The 14,832-nt window shown below is 46.1% G+C and overlaps 1 protein-coding gene across 2 annotated transcripts in view; it reads right to left on the bottom strand.

Annotated features, from left to right (window-relative positions):
- Window positions 1-8,872, bottom strand: part of LOC148140475 (uncharacterized) — a 38,650-nt gene extending 29,778 nt beyond the window's left edge. The window contains exons 1-2 of one of the 2 annotated variants that reach the window (XM_087979411.1): window positions 8,642-8,872; window positions 364-669 (exon numbers count right to left, since the gene is read on the bottom strand). In XM_087979411.1, the coding sequence (XP_087835537.1) occupies window positions 364-669; window positions 8,642-8,789 (454 nt within the window). In that variant the 5' untranslated portion in view covers window positions 8,790-8,872. The remainder of the gene's footprint in view (window positions 1-363; window positions 670-8,641) is intronic. The other variant, XM_087979409.1, reaches the window with a different exon arrangement.
- Window positions 8,873-14,832: the final 5,960 nt, after the last annotated feature.

The following is a 14,832-nucleotide window of genomic DNA, read 5'->3' as shown; positions in this document are numbered from 1 at the left end:
CAAGATGGATTAACATAAAAAAACTAGAGCTGGACCATCTTACACAGAAATCATTCAAGTATTCTCCCCCCTCGCAATACCACCACAGGAAGAACAGTGGAATTGACTGCCGGGAGGTCATGGTTGCTGGGGTCAGTGAAAATTGTCACAACCGAGGTCAATGTTTTTCCAACTGGGTAATGGAACTGGCAGAATAGGTCAATGGAAGCCAGGTACAGGCGAACCATGGAATGACAGAATGGATTAGAGGGGCTGAATGAACTATTCCTGTTCCAATTCTGTGGCAGTGTTGTCAAGTTGTAAACTGTTCGAGATTTGAAATGTGCATCATTTTCAAAGAGATGAAAAATTGAAATCACTTACCAATGAGTTTCAGATCCATACTCCTCTTCCAGTTACTATCCACAGTGACGGTATAAACCCCTTGGTCACTGGGTTTCAGATTGGTCAACGTCACTGATCCATTGCCTGCATTAAAATGTAAACGGGATTTGAAGGCCTCATTTGGTTTTACTATTGGGAAATTTGGTGCGTAATCCAGGATAGTGACAAGTTTTCCATCGCTGCCAGTGAACGTCCATTCAACCTGACTGTCGCTGAGATTAGCTCCGTGTCCAGGATCCAGTAAAACTGATGAACCAATGGCAGCCAACACATCGCCCCCTCCAGCTGATTGACATGAAAAGTAAAAACAAATGTAATCCATTAACATGTGACAGTGAAGCACTGGAAATCAGGAACAATTCTGAAGGAAAATTGTACAGTTTGCCATCAGATGTCTGGAGACTACAAGCCATTCAGAAACCGTTTACAGCAATTGAGGTAATCCTTGATATACAGGCAATGGAGGACATTTAAACAGGCAACTTATCCACAGCAAACTCCAGACGATCTGTTTCTGCTATTAATAATTGTGATAAATGCCAGTCCTAACATCAGAGACAACTCCCCAGTGTCTCTTCAGAATGGTACCATGGGACCTTCACATTCAGCTGAGGGCACATGGGACATGTACCGAGCATCTCATCTGAAAGGCATCACCTGCGACACTTCAGTCCTGCCTCAGGAAGAAGTGAGCAAAGATAGAGGTTGGCGGCAAGGAATGGCTGAGAGAGAGGGGGAGAGGGAGAGGAAGAGCTCCGAGGCCAAGTCAGGACAGGACTAGAAAGAGTCCCGAGCAGAGCAGAGGTGGTACATGGAAAGGGCCCAGAGAGAGGTGGATATTAAGAAAAGGTCGAGAATGAAGACAACAGAGAGGAAGAGACCAAAGCTAAGAGGATGGAAAAATAACCCACAGAGAAAGGGCCCAGAGGGAAGTGGGGAAGAGAAAAATGCCAGAGGGAAGCTCCACCACGTGGAACAGTCAGGAACAAATTTTGCCCATGAACTGACATCAATCTGCCTTTTAAATTAACAAATCCTTCAAAGTTCCAATGAAACATTCCCTCTGCTCTTCTCAAGATTGGGAGCCAACCTTAGGTCAAGAAAAGAAGATCGGCTTCGGAGGTTAGTTACTTGGATGATCATCGTTGCAGTTCTGGAGAACCTGCTACTCCCTTCCCTCTTGAGTTTGAGTACCTTGCAAGAAAGATATCTCTGGTTGTTCAGTGGCCAGATGTGCTTCTGGGAGGTGAACCAAGTCTCAGTGCCTTATAGAAGGGGGTGCTGAGAGAAACAGCGATGTTGCTAAAACCTTTGCCCTACTATGAAGAACTGAAGAGGCACAACACCTCTGTCCATATGGAGGAAGATTCTCTCATGAAACCTCCTGAACCATATCCCACTCAACAGCAGAGATTCAATCATCCACCTACATAAATAATCTTTGTCGAATGATACATCCAAGTAAAGTCTGAAATAATGTCAAGAGCTCAACATGCTTTTATCCGATCTGTTAAAGGGCTTTGACTCCATCAATCATGGAACCCTTGGGAAAGTCCTCCAAAGACTTGAATGTCAACCAAAAGCTACTTTAGATTCAGGATGATATGATGAGACAGGGGACGTCTTGAGGCACAATGGGTAATGTTCTTTCCTCTGATCCAGAAACTCTGGGTGTGAGTCCAGTTCCAGGATTTGGTGGCCATGGATGGTGCATTCACAACAGGCTGAGGTTCTACTTGACTATGACACGAAACAGAATATTGTCTGTTTACTGTGATATACTTGGATTGTCAAGTATTTCTCACTAAAGGTGTACTAAATAAGGCTCACAGAGGTTGCGGGGTGGGGGAAGGAGGGTAAGTAACATGTTTTTTTTCATTATTCCTGGGATCTGGGTATTGCTGGCTAGGCCACCATTTATTGCTCATCCCTAATTGCCCAGAGGGCAGTTAGGAGTCAACCATATTGTTGTGGGTCTGCAATCACATGTGGGCCAGACCAGGTAAGGAAGGCAGTTCCTTTCCCTGAAGGACATTAGTGAACTGGATAGTGTTTTTCTGACAATTGGCAAAGTCATCGTCAGACTCTTAATTCCAGATTGTTATTAAATTCAATTTGAGTCTGGATGCAAGCCCAAATCCCCAGGATATTACCTGGATTTCTGGATTAATAGTCCACTGGTAATACCACTAAACCATTGCTTCCCCAATGGTTGGTCAGGATCACCAATGGAACCTCCACAAAGTCTATCAAAATGAAATTAGGGCCGAGCGCCAATTCTAAGAACTTTGAGAAAATTATCCTTTTACTCAGCATTGGAAAACTGAAGTCCTCTTTAAACCAGCACCCAGAGCTAATGAACTGTTCCTGACAATTAAGGTCAATGATCCCTGCACTTTGCCAGACCCTTTGAATCTGCAAGATGGGCAGTCTAACAGCACCATCTTCTCCCAAACCAATTGCCGGGCATCCAGGCACTAATCAGTCAAAACCCATTCTGGTGGGAGGTCCCTGTTACTTGGACACCTGACACTAGACCCCTGAGCAACGTAGAAGTTGATGCCAGCAGGACAATAGCAGAAACACTTTAAAGGACACCCTGAGAAGTATCACTGAAAAGATTAAACATCGCCATTCAACTCAGGATGGATCTTGGCTTGTGATGAGCCAAAATGGAGAAGGTTCATTCAGGAAGGCACCGAACACACTGAAATACTTCAGGTAGCAGGACAGGTCACCGAGTCACAGAGCTGTAGAGCATGGAAACAGACCCTTCGGTCCAACTCATTCATGCTGACTGGATATCCCAAATTAATCTAGTCCCATTTACCAACATTTGGCCTGCTAAACCCTCCCTAAACCTGTAGCCGTACCAGCCTCCACCTCTTCCTCTAGCAGCTCATTCCATGCATGGACGGGTCGGTGTTTGTGCAGTGTGTCCAGGAAGCTTTTCTAACTCAGTATGTAGATTGTCCGACCAGAGGGGAGGCCATATTGGATTTGGTACTCGGTAATGAACCGGGACAAGTGATGGGCTTGTTAGTGGGTGAGCATTTTGGTGATGGTGACCACAATTCTGTGACTTTCACCTTGGCTTTGGAGAGATATAGGTGCTTGCAGCAGGGCAGGTTTTACAATTGGGGGAAGGGGGAATGCGATGCTGCAAGATAGGATCTGAGGAGCATAAATTGGGAGCATAGGCTGTCAGGGAAGGATGTAGTTGAAGTGTGGAACTTTTTCAAGGAACAGATGCGACGTGTCCTTGATATGTATGTACCTGTCAGGCAGGAAAGAGATGGTCGTGTGAGGGAACCTTGGTTGACGAGGGAGGTTGAATGTCTTATAAGGAGGAAGAAGGAGGCTTACATAAGGTTGAGGAAACAAGGTTCAGACAGAGCGTTGGAGGGATACAGGATAGCCAGGAGGGAGCTGAAGAAAGGGATTAGGAGAGCTAAGAGAGGGCATGAAAAATCTTTGGCAGGTAGGATCAAGGTTAACCCCTTTTATGCCTTTTATGCGTGTGTGAAAAACATGAGAATGACGAGAACGAGGATAGGTCCGATCAAGGACAGTAGTGGGAGACTGTGTATTGAGTCAGAAAAGATAGGAGAGGTCTTGAATGAGTACTTTTCTTCAGTATTTACAAATGAGAGGGACCGTATTGTTGAAGAGGAGAGCATGAAACGGACTGGTAAGCTAGAGGAGATACTTGTTAGGAAGGAAGATGTGTTGGGCATTTTGAAAAACTTGAGGATAGACAAGTCCCCTGGGCCTGACGGGATATATCCTAGGATTATGTGGGAAGCAAGAGAGGAAATTGCAGAAACGTTGGCAATGATCTTTTTGTCTTCACTGTCAATGGGGGTGGTGCCAAGGGACTGGAGAGTGGCGAATGTTGTGCCCCTGTTTAAAAAAGGGAATAGGGATAACCCTGGGAATTACAGGCCAGTCAGTCTTACTTCGGTGGTAGGCAAAGTAATGGAAAGGGTAGAGTTTATGAGTAGAAACTGAGGTCTGCAGGTGCTGGAGATCAGAGCTGAAAATGTGTTGCTGGAAAAGCGCAGCAAGTCAGGCAGCATCCAGGGAACAGGAGAATCGACGTTTTGGGCATAAGCCCTTCTTCAGGAAGATCTATTCCTGAAGAAAGGCTTATGCCCGAAACGTCGATTCTCCTGTTCCCTGGATGCTGCCTGACCTGCTGCGCTTTTCCAGCAACACATTTTCAGCTAGAGTTTATGAGTATCTGGAAAGACACTGCTTGATTAGGGACAGCCAGCACGGATTTGTGGGGGGTAGGTCTTGCCTTACAAGTCTTATTGAATTCTTTGAGGAGGTGACCAAGCATGTGGATGAGGGTAGAGCAGTGGATGTAGTGTACATGGATTTTAGTAAGGCATTTGATAAGGTTCCCCATGGTAGGCTTATGTGGAAAGTTAGGAGGCATGGGAACGTGGGAAGTTTGGCCAGTTGGATAGAAAACTGGCTAACCAGTCGAAGTCAGAGAGTGGTGGTAGATGGTAAATATTCAACCTGGAGCCCAGTTACAAGTGGAGTTCTGCAGGGATCAGTTCTAGGTCCTCTGCTGTTTGTAATTTTTTAATGACTTGGAAGAGGGAGTCGAAGGGTGGGTCAGTAAATTTGCAGATGATACGAAGATTGGTGGAGTTGTGGATAGTGAGGAGGATTGTTGTCAGCTGCAAAGGGACTTAGATATGATGCAGAGCTGGGCTGAGGAGTGGCAGATGGAGTTCAGCCCTGTCAAGTGTGAGGTTGTCCATTTTGGAAGGACAAATAAGAATGCGGAATACAGGGTTAACGGTAGGGTTCTTAGCAAGGTGGAGGAGCAGAGGGATCATGGGGTCTATGTTCATAGATCTTTGAAAGTTGCCACTCAGGTGGATAGAGCTTGTAAGAAGGCCTGTGGTGTATTAGCATTCATTAGCAGATGGATTGAATTCAAGAGTCGTGAGGTGATGTTGCAGCTGTATAGGACCTTGGTAAGGCCACATTTGGAGTACTGTGTGCAGTTCTGGTTGCCTCATTTTAGGAAAGGTGTGGAAGCTTTGGAGAGGGTGCAGAGGAGATTTACCAGGATGTTGCCTGGAATGGAGAATAGGTCGTACGAGGATAGTTTGAGAGTGCTAGGCCTTTTCTCATTGGAACGGAGAAGGATGAGGGGTGACTTGGTAGAGGTTTATAAGATGATCAGGGGAATAGATAGAATAGACAGTTAGAGACTTTTTCCCTGGGTACAACAGAGTGTTACAAGGGGACATAAATTTAAGGTGAAGGGTGGAAGGTATAGGGGGGGATGTCAAGGGTAGGTTCTTTACCCAGAGAGTGGTGGGGGCATGGAATGCGCTGCCTATGGGAGTGGCAGAGTCAAAATCATTGGTGACCTTTAAGCGGCAATTGGATAGGTACATGGATAGGTGCTTAAGCTAGGACAAATATTCGGCACAACATTGTGGGCCGAAGGGCCTGTTCTGTGCTGTATTGTTCTATGTTCTATTGTTCTCTGTACCTGTGTCTCAATTTTTAAGGAACTATGAACCTGCACTCCAAGGTCTCTTTGTTCAGCAGTACTCCCCAGTACCTTACCATTAAAGTAGACAAAGTGGTTAAGAAGTTGAAACTTTATTGCTGGAACAGCACAGCAGGTCAGGCAGCCTCCAGGGAACAGGAGATTCGACGTTTCGGGCACAGGCCCTTCTTCAGGAATGAGCAGAGAGTGTTCAGCAGGAGAAGATAAAAGGTAGGGAGGAGGGACTTGGAGGAGGGGCGTTGGAAATGTGATAGGTGGAAAGAGGTCAAGGTGAGGGTGATAGGTCGGAGTAGGATGGAGGCGGAGAGGTCAAGAAGAAGACTGCAGGTCAGGAAGGCGGTGCCGGGCTGGAGGGATTCGGCTGAGACAAGGTGGGGGGAGGGGGGATGAAGAAACTGGTGAAGTCCAAGTTCATCCCCTGTGGTTGGAGGGTTTCCAGTCGGAAGATAAGACGCTCCTCCTCCGACCGTCGCGTTGTTGTGGTTTGGCGGTGGATGAGTCCAATGACCTGCATATCCTCGGTGGAGTGGGAGGGGGAGTTGAAATGCTGTGCTACAGGGTGGTTTGGGTTGGTTCGTCCGGGTGGCCCAGAGGTGCTCTCTGAATCACTCCGCAAGTAGGCGGCCTGTCTCCCCAATATAGAGGAGGCCACACCGGCTGCAGCGGATGCAGTAGATGATGTGGGTGGAGGTGCAGGTGAATCTGTGGCGGATATGGAAGTTTCCTTTGGGGCCTTGGAGGGAGGTGAGGGGGGAGGTGTGGGCGCAAGTGTTGCACCTCCTGCGGTTGCAAGGGAAGGTGCCGGGAGTGGAGGTTGGGTCGGTGGGGGGTGTGGATCTGACAAGGGAGTCGCGGAGGGAGTGGTCTCTACGGAAAGCTGATAGGGGAGGGGAGGGAAATATATCCTTGGTGCTGGGGTCTGTTTGGAGGTGGCGGAAGTGACGGCGGATGATGCGCTGTACATGGAGATTGGTGGGGTGGTAGGTGAGGACCAGTGGGGTTCTGTCCTGGTGGCGGTTGGAGGGGCGGGGCTCAAGGGCGGAGGAGCGGGAAGTGGAGGAGATGCGGTGGAGGGCACCGTCGACCACGTTGGGGGGGAAATTGCGGTCCTTGAAGAAGGCGGCCATCTGTGTTGTACGTATTTTGAACTGGTCCTCCTGGGAGCAGATGCGGCGGAGACGAAGGAATTGGGAGAATGGGATGGCGTTTTTACAGGGGGCAGGATGGGAGGAGGTGTAGTCCAGGTAGCTGTGGGAGTCGGTTGGTTTGTAGTAGATGTCCGTGTTGATTCGGTCGCCTGAGATAGAAACAGAAAGGTCTAGGAAGGGGAGGGAGGCGTCAGAGACTGTCCAGGTGAATTTGAGGTCGGGGTGGAAGGTGTTAGTGTAGTGGATGAACTGTTCAACCTCCTCGTGGGAGCACGAGGTATCGCCGATACAGTCATCAATGTAGCGAAGGAAAAGATGGGGGGTGGGGCCAGTGTAGTTGCGGAAGATGGATTGTTCCACATACCCTACGAAGAGGCAGGCATAGCTGGGGCCCATGCGGGTGCCCATGGCTACTCCTTTTGTTTGGAGAAAGTGGGAGGATTGGAAAGAAAAGTTGTTCAGGGTGAGGACCAGTTCGGTCAGTCGAAGGAGGGTGTCGGTGGAAGGGTACTGGGTGGTACGGCGGGAAAGGAAGAAGCGGAGTGCTTTGAGTCCTTCGTGATGGGGGATGGAGGTGTACAGGGACTGGATGTCCATGGTGAAGATGAGGCGTTGGGGACCGGGGAAGCGGAAATCCTGGAGGAGGTGGAGGGCGTGGGTGGTGTCACGAACGTAGGTGGGGAGTTCTTGGACTAATGGGGACAGGACCGTGTCGAGGTATGCCGAGATGAGTTCGGTTGGGCAGGAGCAGGCTGAGACGATGGGTCGTCCGGGGCAGTCAGGTTTGTGGATTTTGGGCAGGAGGTAGAAACGGGCGGTGCGGGGTTGTGGGACTATGAGGTTGGAGGCGGTGGATGGGAGGTCCCCTGAGGTGATGAGGAGGTCCCCTGACCTGCTGTGCTGTTCCAGCAATAAAGTTTCAACTTTGATCTCCAGCATCTGCAGACCTCACTTTCTCCTCAAAGTGGTTAAGAAGGCATATGTGAGTGAGTTTTGAGATTTGTAGCTCAGATTGAGGTTCTGGATGTAGGTTTGCTCGCTGAGCTGGACGGTTCATTCTCAGACGTTTCATCACTATACTAGGTAACGGACGAAGCACTGCTGGTGTTTCCTGCTTTCTATTTATATGTTTGGGTTTGCTTGGGAAACGGGAGCAAACCCACGCAGACACGGGGAGAATGTGCAAACACCACAGAGACAGTCGCCCAAAGGTGGAATCGAACCGGGTCCCCTGCGCCGTGAGGCTGCAAGGCTAACCACTGAGCCGCTGTATTGATTCTGAAGGAAATGCCGAGGAATCTGGCTGTTTCAGGAAAAGCAACATTCTTTTTACAAGCTCCAAGGGGATGAAAATATTCGAGGCACCTTTTGCAGGAAACAGCGCCTTCTCGATCCTGAACATGTCTCTGCAGAGACACACACAGGGAGATTCCGGAGCCTGAGCTGCTCACGGCTCGCTCCGGGAGGAGACTGGGACCTGCCTGGGATTGTCGAAGCCCCTTTCCCTGCAGATCCTGCGGGGAATTCAATCCCCGTCCCAACCCCAATGAGGGCAGATCCTCACCTCCTGCAGCGATCCCCCGGAGGAAGCCGAGCAGCAGCAGCAGCAGCAGCAGCACCGGAGCGGATCGGGGATCCATCCTCGGTCCCCGAACGTTTCGCCCGCCTGCTGAAAAGTAGATCAATGGGGACGGCGCTGCCCGGTTCCACATTCCGCCAATTTCCGCAAACACCGTCTACCGCATCAGGACAGAACGGGAGGGGCGGGGCCACACTGACATCACCACAGGGGGTGGGGTCAGCCCGATCTCACCTCTGCACGGGGGCGCGGAGACTGTCTGACGTCACATGTACACTGGTGAGTCTGACGTCACCTGGACGCAGAGGGGGCGGGGTCAGTCTGATCTCACCTCTGTACGAGGGCGGAGACTGACGTCACCTGTACAAGGTGAGTGAGACGTCACCTGGACGCAGAGGGGGCGGGGTCAGTCTGATCTCACCTCTGTACGAGGGCGGAGACTGACGTCACCTGTACACAGGTGAGTCAGACGTCACCTGGACGCTGAGGGGGCGGGGTCAATCTGACATCACCTGCACGCTGGGGGAGCAGACTGCCTGACGCCATCCGTAGACGGAGTGGGGACTGTATGACGTCACAAACACACAGTGGGCGGTGTCAGTTTGCCATCGCCGGTTTACAGGGGGAAGGAATCAGTCTGACGTCACCTGTACATATGGGGCGGAGACTGCCAGACGTCACCTGTACACAAAGGGAGGTGACAGTCTGGCATCACCTGGACACACAGGAAGGAGACTGTCAGACTTCACCTGTAAACGGGGGGGCGGGGTTGGAGACAGTCTGACGTCACCTGTACACATATGGAGGTGACAAGTCTGACATCATCTGTACATGGGGGAGGTGACTGATACAACCTGTACATGGGGGAAGGAGTCAGTCTGATATTACCTGTACACAGGATTGCGGAGGAGACAGTCTGGCATGATCTGTACACAGCAGAAGGAATCAGTCTGACATTATCTGTACACAGAGGGAGGAGACTGTCTAATCCCACCTGTACACAGAAGGAGGTTACAATCTGACCTCACCTCTCCACAGGGAAAGGAGACAATCTGATCTCACCCGAACACAGGATGCAGAACATGAGCCAAACTGCCCCACCTGTACACAGGTATGGGCTGAGAAAATTATCCCTCTCCTGCAGGTAAAGGGTGAGTTGGGTTTTCTTGTTTTCGCCTGTTCAGAGGAGATGAACTGACTGAACCTGATCTTACCACATACAATGCTAGGGCTGAGTCTGTCTATCTTCAACTGTGCATAGAGCATGGAGCTGGGTTGGTCAGACATGTTAGACCATAAGACATAGGAGTGGCCCATTCGGCCCATCGAGTCCACTCCAATATTAAACGTGGCCAACGGGCATTTCAACTCCACTTACCCGCATTCTCCCCATAGCTCTTAATTCCTTGTGAGATCAAGATATTTAACATCCCAGCCTCCACTGCGTCTCCGTGGCAATGAATTCCACAGGCCCACCACTCTCTGGCTGAAAAAATGTCTCCTCATTTCTGTTCTAAATTGACTCCCTCTAATTCTATATATAAGGAGTGACACAGGTGCAATCTGACTGACTCAAATGGGCTTATATATAATATAGTTGCTGGGTAATTCATTGTGTCTTGAATGTCAATATGGAATTGCTATTAACATGACATAAAAATATTGTTACATTGGAGTTAGTCATGTGGATTTTGGCCAATGTAGTTAGAAGGATTTGAGGGTTTTTTTGGTTGAGGGAAAACACAAATAGCTTGAAAAGCATTTTGGTTTCAAGTTTGGTTTGCTGGAAATTAGATTTGTAAACCAGCTTCTCATGAAGATGGAGATAATTTAGAACAATTGGGAAATTGGTTATCTCATTATAAAGGAGTTTAGTTTGACTGTTCCAGACCAGAAGTTTTGGTTATAACTCTGAAGGGGTTATTCAAATTTGAGAAAGTCTAAAACAAAAACAGAAATTGCTGGAAAAGCTCACAAGATCTGGCAGCATCTGTAAAGAGAAATCAGAGTTAACGTTTCAGGTCCGGTCACCTTTCTTCAGAACTCAGTTGGACTCTGAGGAAGTGTCATAGATTTCTCTTCACAGATGCTGCCAGACTTGCTGAGCTTTTCTAGCAATTTCTGTTTTTTGTTTCTAATTTACAGCATCCGCACTTCTTTTGCTTTTACTGAGAAAGTCTAAGTTCATTGGTGGCATGGTGGCTCAGTGGTTAACACTGCTGCCTCACAGCACTAGGGACCCAGGTTCGATTACAGCCTCAGGTGACTATGTGGAGTTTGCACATTCTCCCCGTGTCTGTGTGAGTTTCCTTCAGGTGCTCTGGTTTCCTCCCACAGTCCAAAGATGTGCAGATCAGGTGAATTGGCCATAATAAATTGCCCATAGTGTTAGGTGTATTAGTCAGAGGCAAATGGGTCTGGGTGGGATACTCTTCAGAGGGTCGATATGGACCTGTTGGGCCAAAGGGCCTGTTCCCACTGGAGGGAATCCAATCTATGTGGATACTGGAGAAAAGTGCTATCAGATTCTCAAGTCTGGAAATTGTAAGCAACAGTTAAATCAATTCATAGAGGTTTTTAGAGAAGAAACCAATAGTACCCCTTTATGACACTCTCTCATCTTTGAGTGTCATAAAGGAGTGCTTTTGGATGTAGGTTTGCTCACTGAGCTGAAAGGTTCATTTCCAGACATTTCATTACCTTACTAGGTAACATCTTCAGTGGACTTCATGTGAAGCAATGCTGAAACTTCCTGCTTTCTATTTACATGTTTGGAGTTTGTATATAAAGGAGTGCTATTGGCTTAAATGAGATGTTATCTGTGTTTTGAAATATTCCAAATTACGTATGCTTAAATAGTTTGATTTATTTTATTTTAATTCTTTTGCATAACAATCTTGTGTTTTGTGTTAAAACCTAATCTGCAGCTTTACATGCCTGTGTTCCATTGAATTTCTACCTCATTACAAACTATAAAAAAATGACCTGAAAGTATATATAAATCATACATCTTACATCACACTACCCCCAAAGAAGGATCAAAATATATCTTTAGCAAGCCTATTCATTACTCATCAAAAATTATCTGCACATAATTTCTGTATCACAATACAGTCATACCATATTGAAATTAAGTATGCAATGGGTTACACAGTAACCATATTTTACTAAATCCATGTCAATATTAGTTGGTATCCTTCATAGATGCTCTCAATAATGCAAGCACTATGACATTTTTTGTTCCAGGTACATGAACAATTTTGAAACAATATGGTTGGAGAATAACCTATTGAGCCAGAATTCAATTTGGGATCTGATTTGTCGCATAATAATATCAAGATTAGAGTGGTGCTGGAAAAGCACAGCAGGTCAGGCAGCATCCGAGGAGCAGGAACATCGACGTTTCGGGCAGGAGTCCTTCATCAGGAATCACATCAGCTGGACTGATAACAATATGAACATGCGAAGTACAATGAAAGATAGGCCATTCAGCCTGTTGAGTGTGCTCCATCATTTAACAAGATCACGGCTAATCAGAGGGCAACTGAAATCTACACTACCACCTTCGTCTGTTAACTAGAACAATCCCTTGCTTAATCTATCTGTCTCTGCTTAAGAATTCCCAAGGGTTCTGCTTTCACCACCTCTTCAGGGAGAGAGCACCAATCACTCATGACATTCAGCGAGAAGTTCTTTGTAGTCTAATTTTTGTACAAAGTGGGTCATTCCTCATTTTTAAACATTGACCCCAGTTCTAAATTCTCCCATGAGAAGAAAAATCCTATCCACTTTTGTACTTTGAAGACTCTTCAGGGTATTTTATGTTTCAATCAAGTCAACTCTTACCTTTCTAAACTGCAATGGGCATAAGCCCAACTTATCCAACCTTTCGTCATAAACCCAGTCCAGGTGTGAGTTGAGTAAAACTTTCCGGAACTGCCTCCAATGCATTTACCGTAAGTAAGGTGACCCTGACTGTGCATAGTTCTCCAGTACGACTGAAGCAGAACCTTTGCACTTTACTCAAGTTCATTTGAGATAAAGGATAACTTTCTACCAGCTTTCCTAAATTCCTGCTGGACTTGCACATTAACATCCTGTAGTCCAAGTACAAGGAAGCTTAGATTGCTTTCTGCTTCCAAATTTGGCAATCTTTCATGGTTTCATGAGCACCTCATCAGCCAAATTGGTGCTTTTTGGAACGGAAAGACTAAATAAATCACTCAACACCTGGAATCCACTTGCAGCATCAAAGAGCTATTGAAATTACACCAGTGGGAAGAAACCTCTGGGGGTCAGAAGTTTTTTCAATGAACGAAGGAAAGACAGACATTTTTATACACTTGTTTTCAGCCCACCTTTAGCAATTACAGACCAATCATATTATTAATTAATTATAAACACGATATTTACCAGACACCCTTCTCTCTATCCTTGGTGGTTTCACAATGCAAGCTGTATTTAACCACATTCCAATATTGCTGACTTCTGTAATTCAATCCTCCCTGCAAGTGGTCTCCCTTACTGCCTAAGCTGTCTTGTCCATAGGAATTTTCATTGAATCTCTTTAGTGCTGATTGGGTTTTTGTTTGTAAGGTAATATGCCAAAATTTATAACTATGATTGTCTGAACATTTTAATCTTGGACTATTTTAATCTTGTGTCCTTGGACATGTTCTTCCTACAGAGCTACTATTGTTCTAATTTAAGACTTACTTCAGTACAATCTATACCAAGCAAACTATTCTCAAGCAGCTGAAAACTACTTTCGGCCATTTTGTGCTGCCTTCAGCCGTGGGCAGTCATTCGGCCATTTTGTGCTGCTTTCAACTGTGAACAACCCTTTGTCTATTTTGTGCTGTTTTCAGCCATGGGCAGTGCCGACACTATTAATTATATCTGTAGGACTCGATGGTTCTACTGAAAACTTTTGAACAGTTAAGGGCTAAATTAGAAAGGAGATCCCTTAAGGTAATAACTGCAGCATTAATATCTGAACCACAAGAAAACTGGCCTATGATAAATAAATTCAAGGAGTTAAACGCACGCCTCAAAGTTTGGTGTGTGTGGGATTTTTCTTCTGTCAGACAGTAGTGAATCTGTGAAATTCTTTACCACAGAAGGCTGCAGAGTTTGGGTCATTAATTATTTTAACGCTGAGATAGACAGATTTTTATCAAGGGTTTTGTGGAAAAGCAGGAAAGTGGAGTTGAGGATTATCAGATCAGCTGTGAATGATCTCATTGAATGGCAGAGCAACCTGATGGACTGAAAACCTACTTTTGCTCCTACATCCTATGGTCTTACTGCCTAAATGGGCAACTTTGCATTTTTGCACATTATGTTCCATTTGCCATATTCTTCCCCACTCACTCAAGCTTTTTATATCTGTTTGTAAACTCTTGGTGTCCTCTTCACAACTTAAATTTTCTGATCTATTTTTGGGCCATCAGCAAATGTGGCATCCTCCATCCCTGACTGATGTTATTTATGTAAATTATCGACAATTGAGGTCCTGGTACAAATCGCTGTGAAACTCAGTTTCATATACCTTGTCACCTTGAAAAAGACGCTTTTAGCCAGCCACTCTTCTATGCATGCTAATATGCTGCCATCGACATGATGACCTTTTATTTTTCACAATTCTAAAATTTCAAACTGACCTCCTTTATGGAAGGAATTATTCACAATGACCCATGCAATCCCATAACTCTGCATCGACTGAAAATTTCGGCATTCTCTGCTACATTACTCCCTTTAGCAATGCATTCTATGAATCAGCAACTCTCTTCATCAGAATTTGGCCCTTCCATTTCTCTTTATCCCTTCCTTGTGAGATAAGTTGATAACCCATCATATGTGAGAATGTAAAGTTCTCTTCCTTAACCCTGGAGGTTGCTTGCTAGAAATGCTAGAAATCCCACTGAGGATTATGGGTATTGTATTTTCTTTAAAGCTAATTGTTAACTCCAAACACACAGACAAACCCGTACGCTTGGCTTTGAATTCCAAGAACCCAGACTTGTAGTAAATTAATATTGAAATACATATCAATATATCTCATAGTTTCAACACAATTTAGTTACTAAATCCTCAGGCAGCAAATTGAAACTTGCTACCACAGTCCTACAGTCTTTCACAATGTTCAAAAAACAATTTCATATCTTGTAAAATCT

Source organism: Chiloscyllium plagiosum, unplaced genomic scaffold (genome assembly GCF_037043375.1).
Source record: "Chiloscyllium plagiosum isolate Xiang-an unplaced genomic scaffold, Cpla_swu_hap1 HiC_scaffold_35, whole genome shotgun sequence".
Taxonomy (NCBI): domain Eukaryota; kingdom Metazoa; phylum Chordata; class Chondrichthyes; order Orectolobiformes; family Hemiscylliidae; genus Chiloscyllium; species Chiloscyllium plagiosum.
The sequence above is the reverse complement of the archived record's forward strand: the minus strand, read 5'-3'. Positions and strand labels throughout refer to the sequence as shown.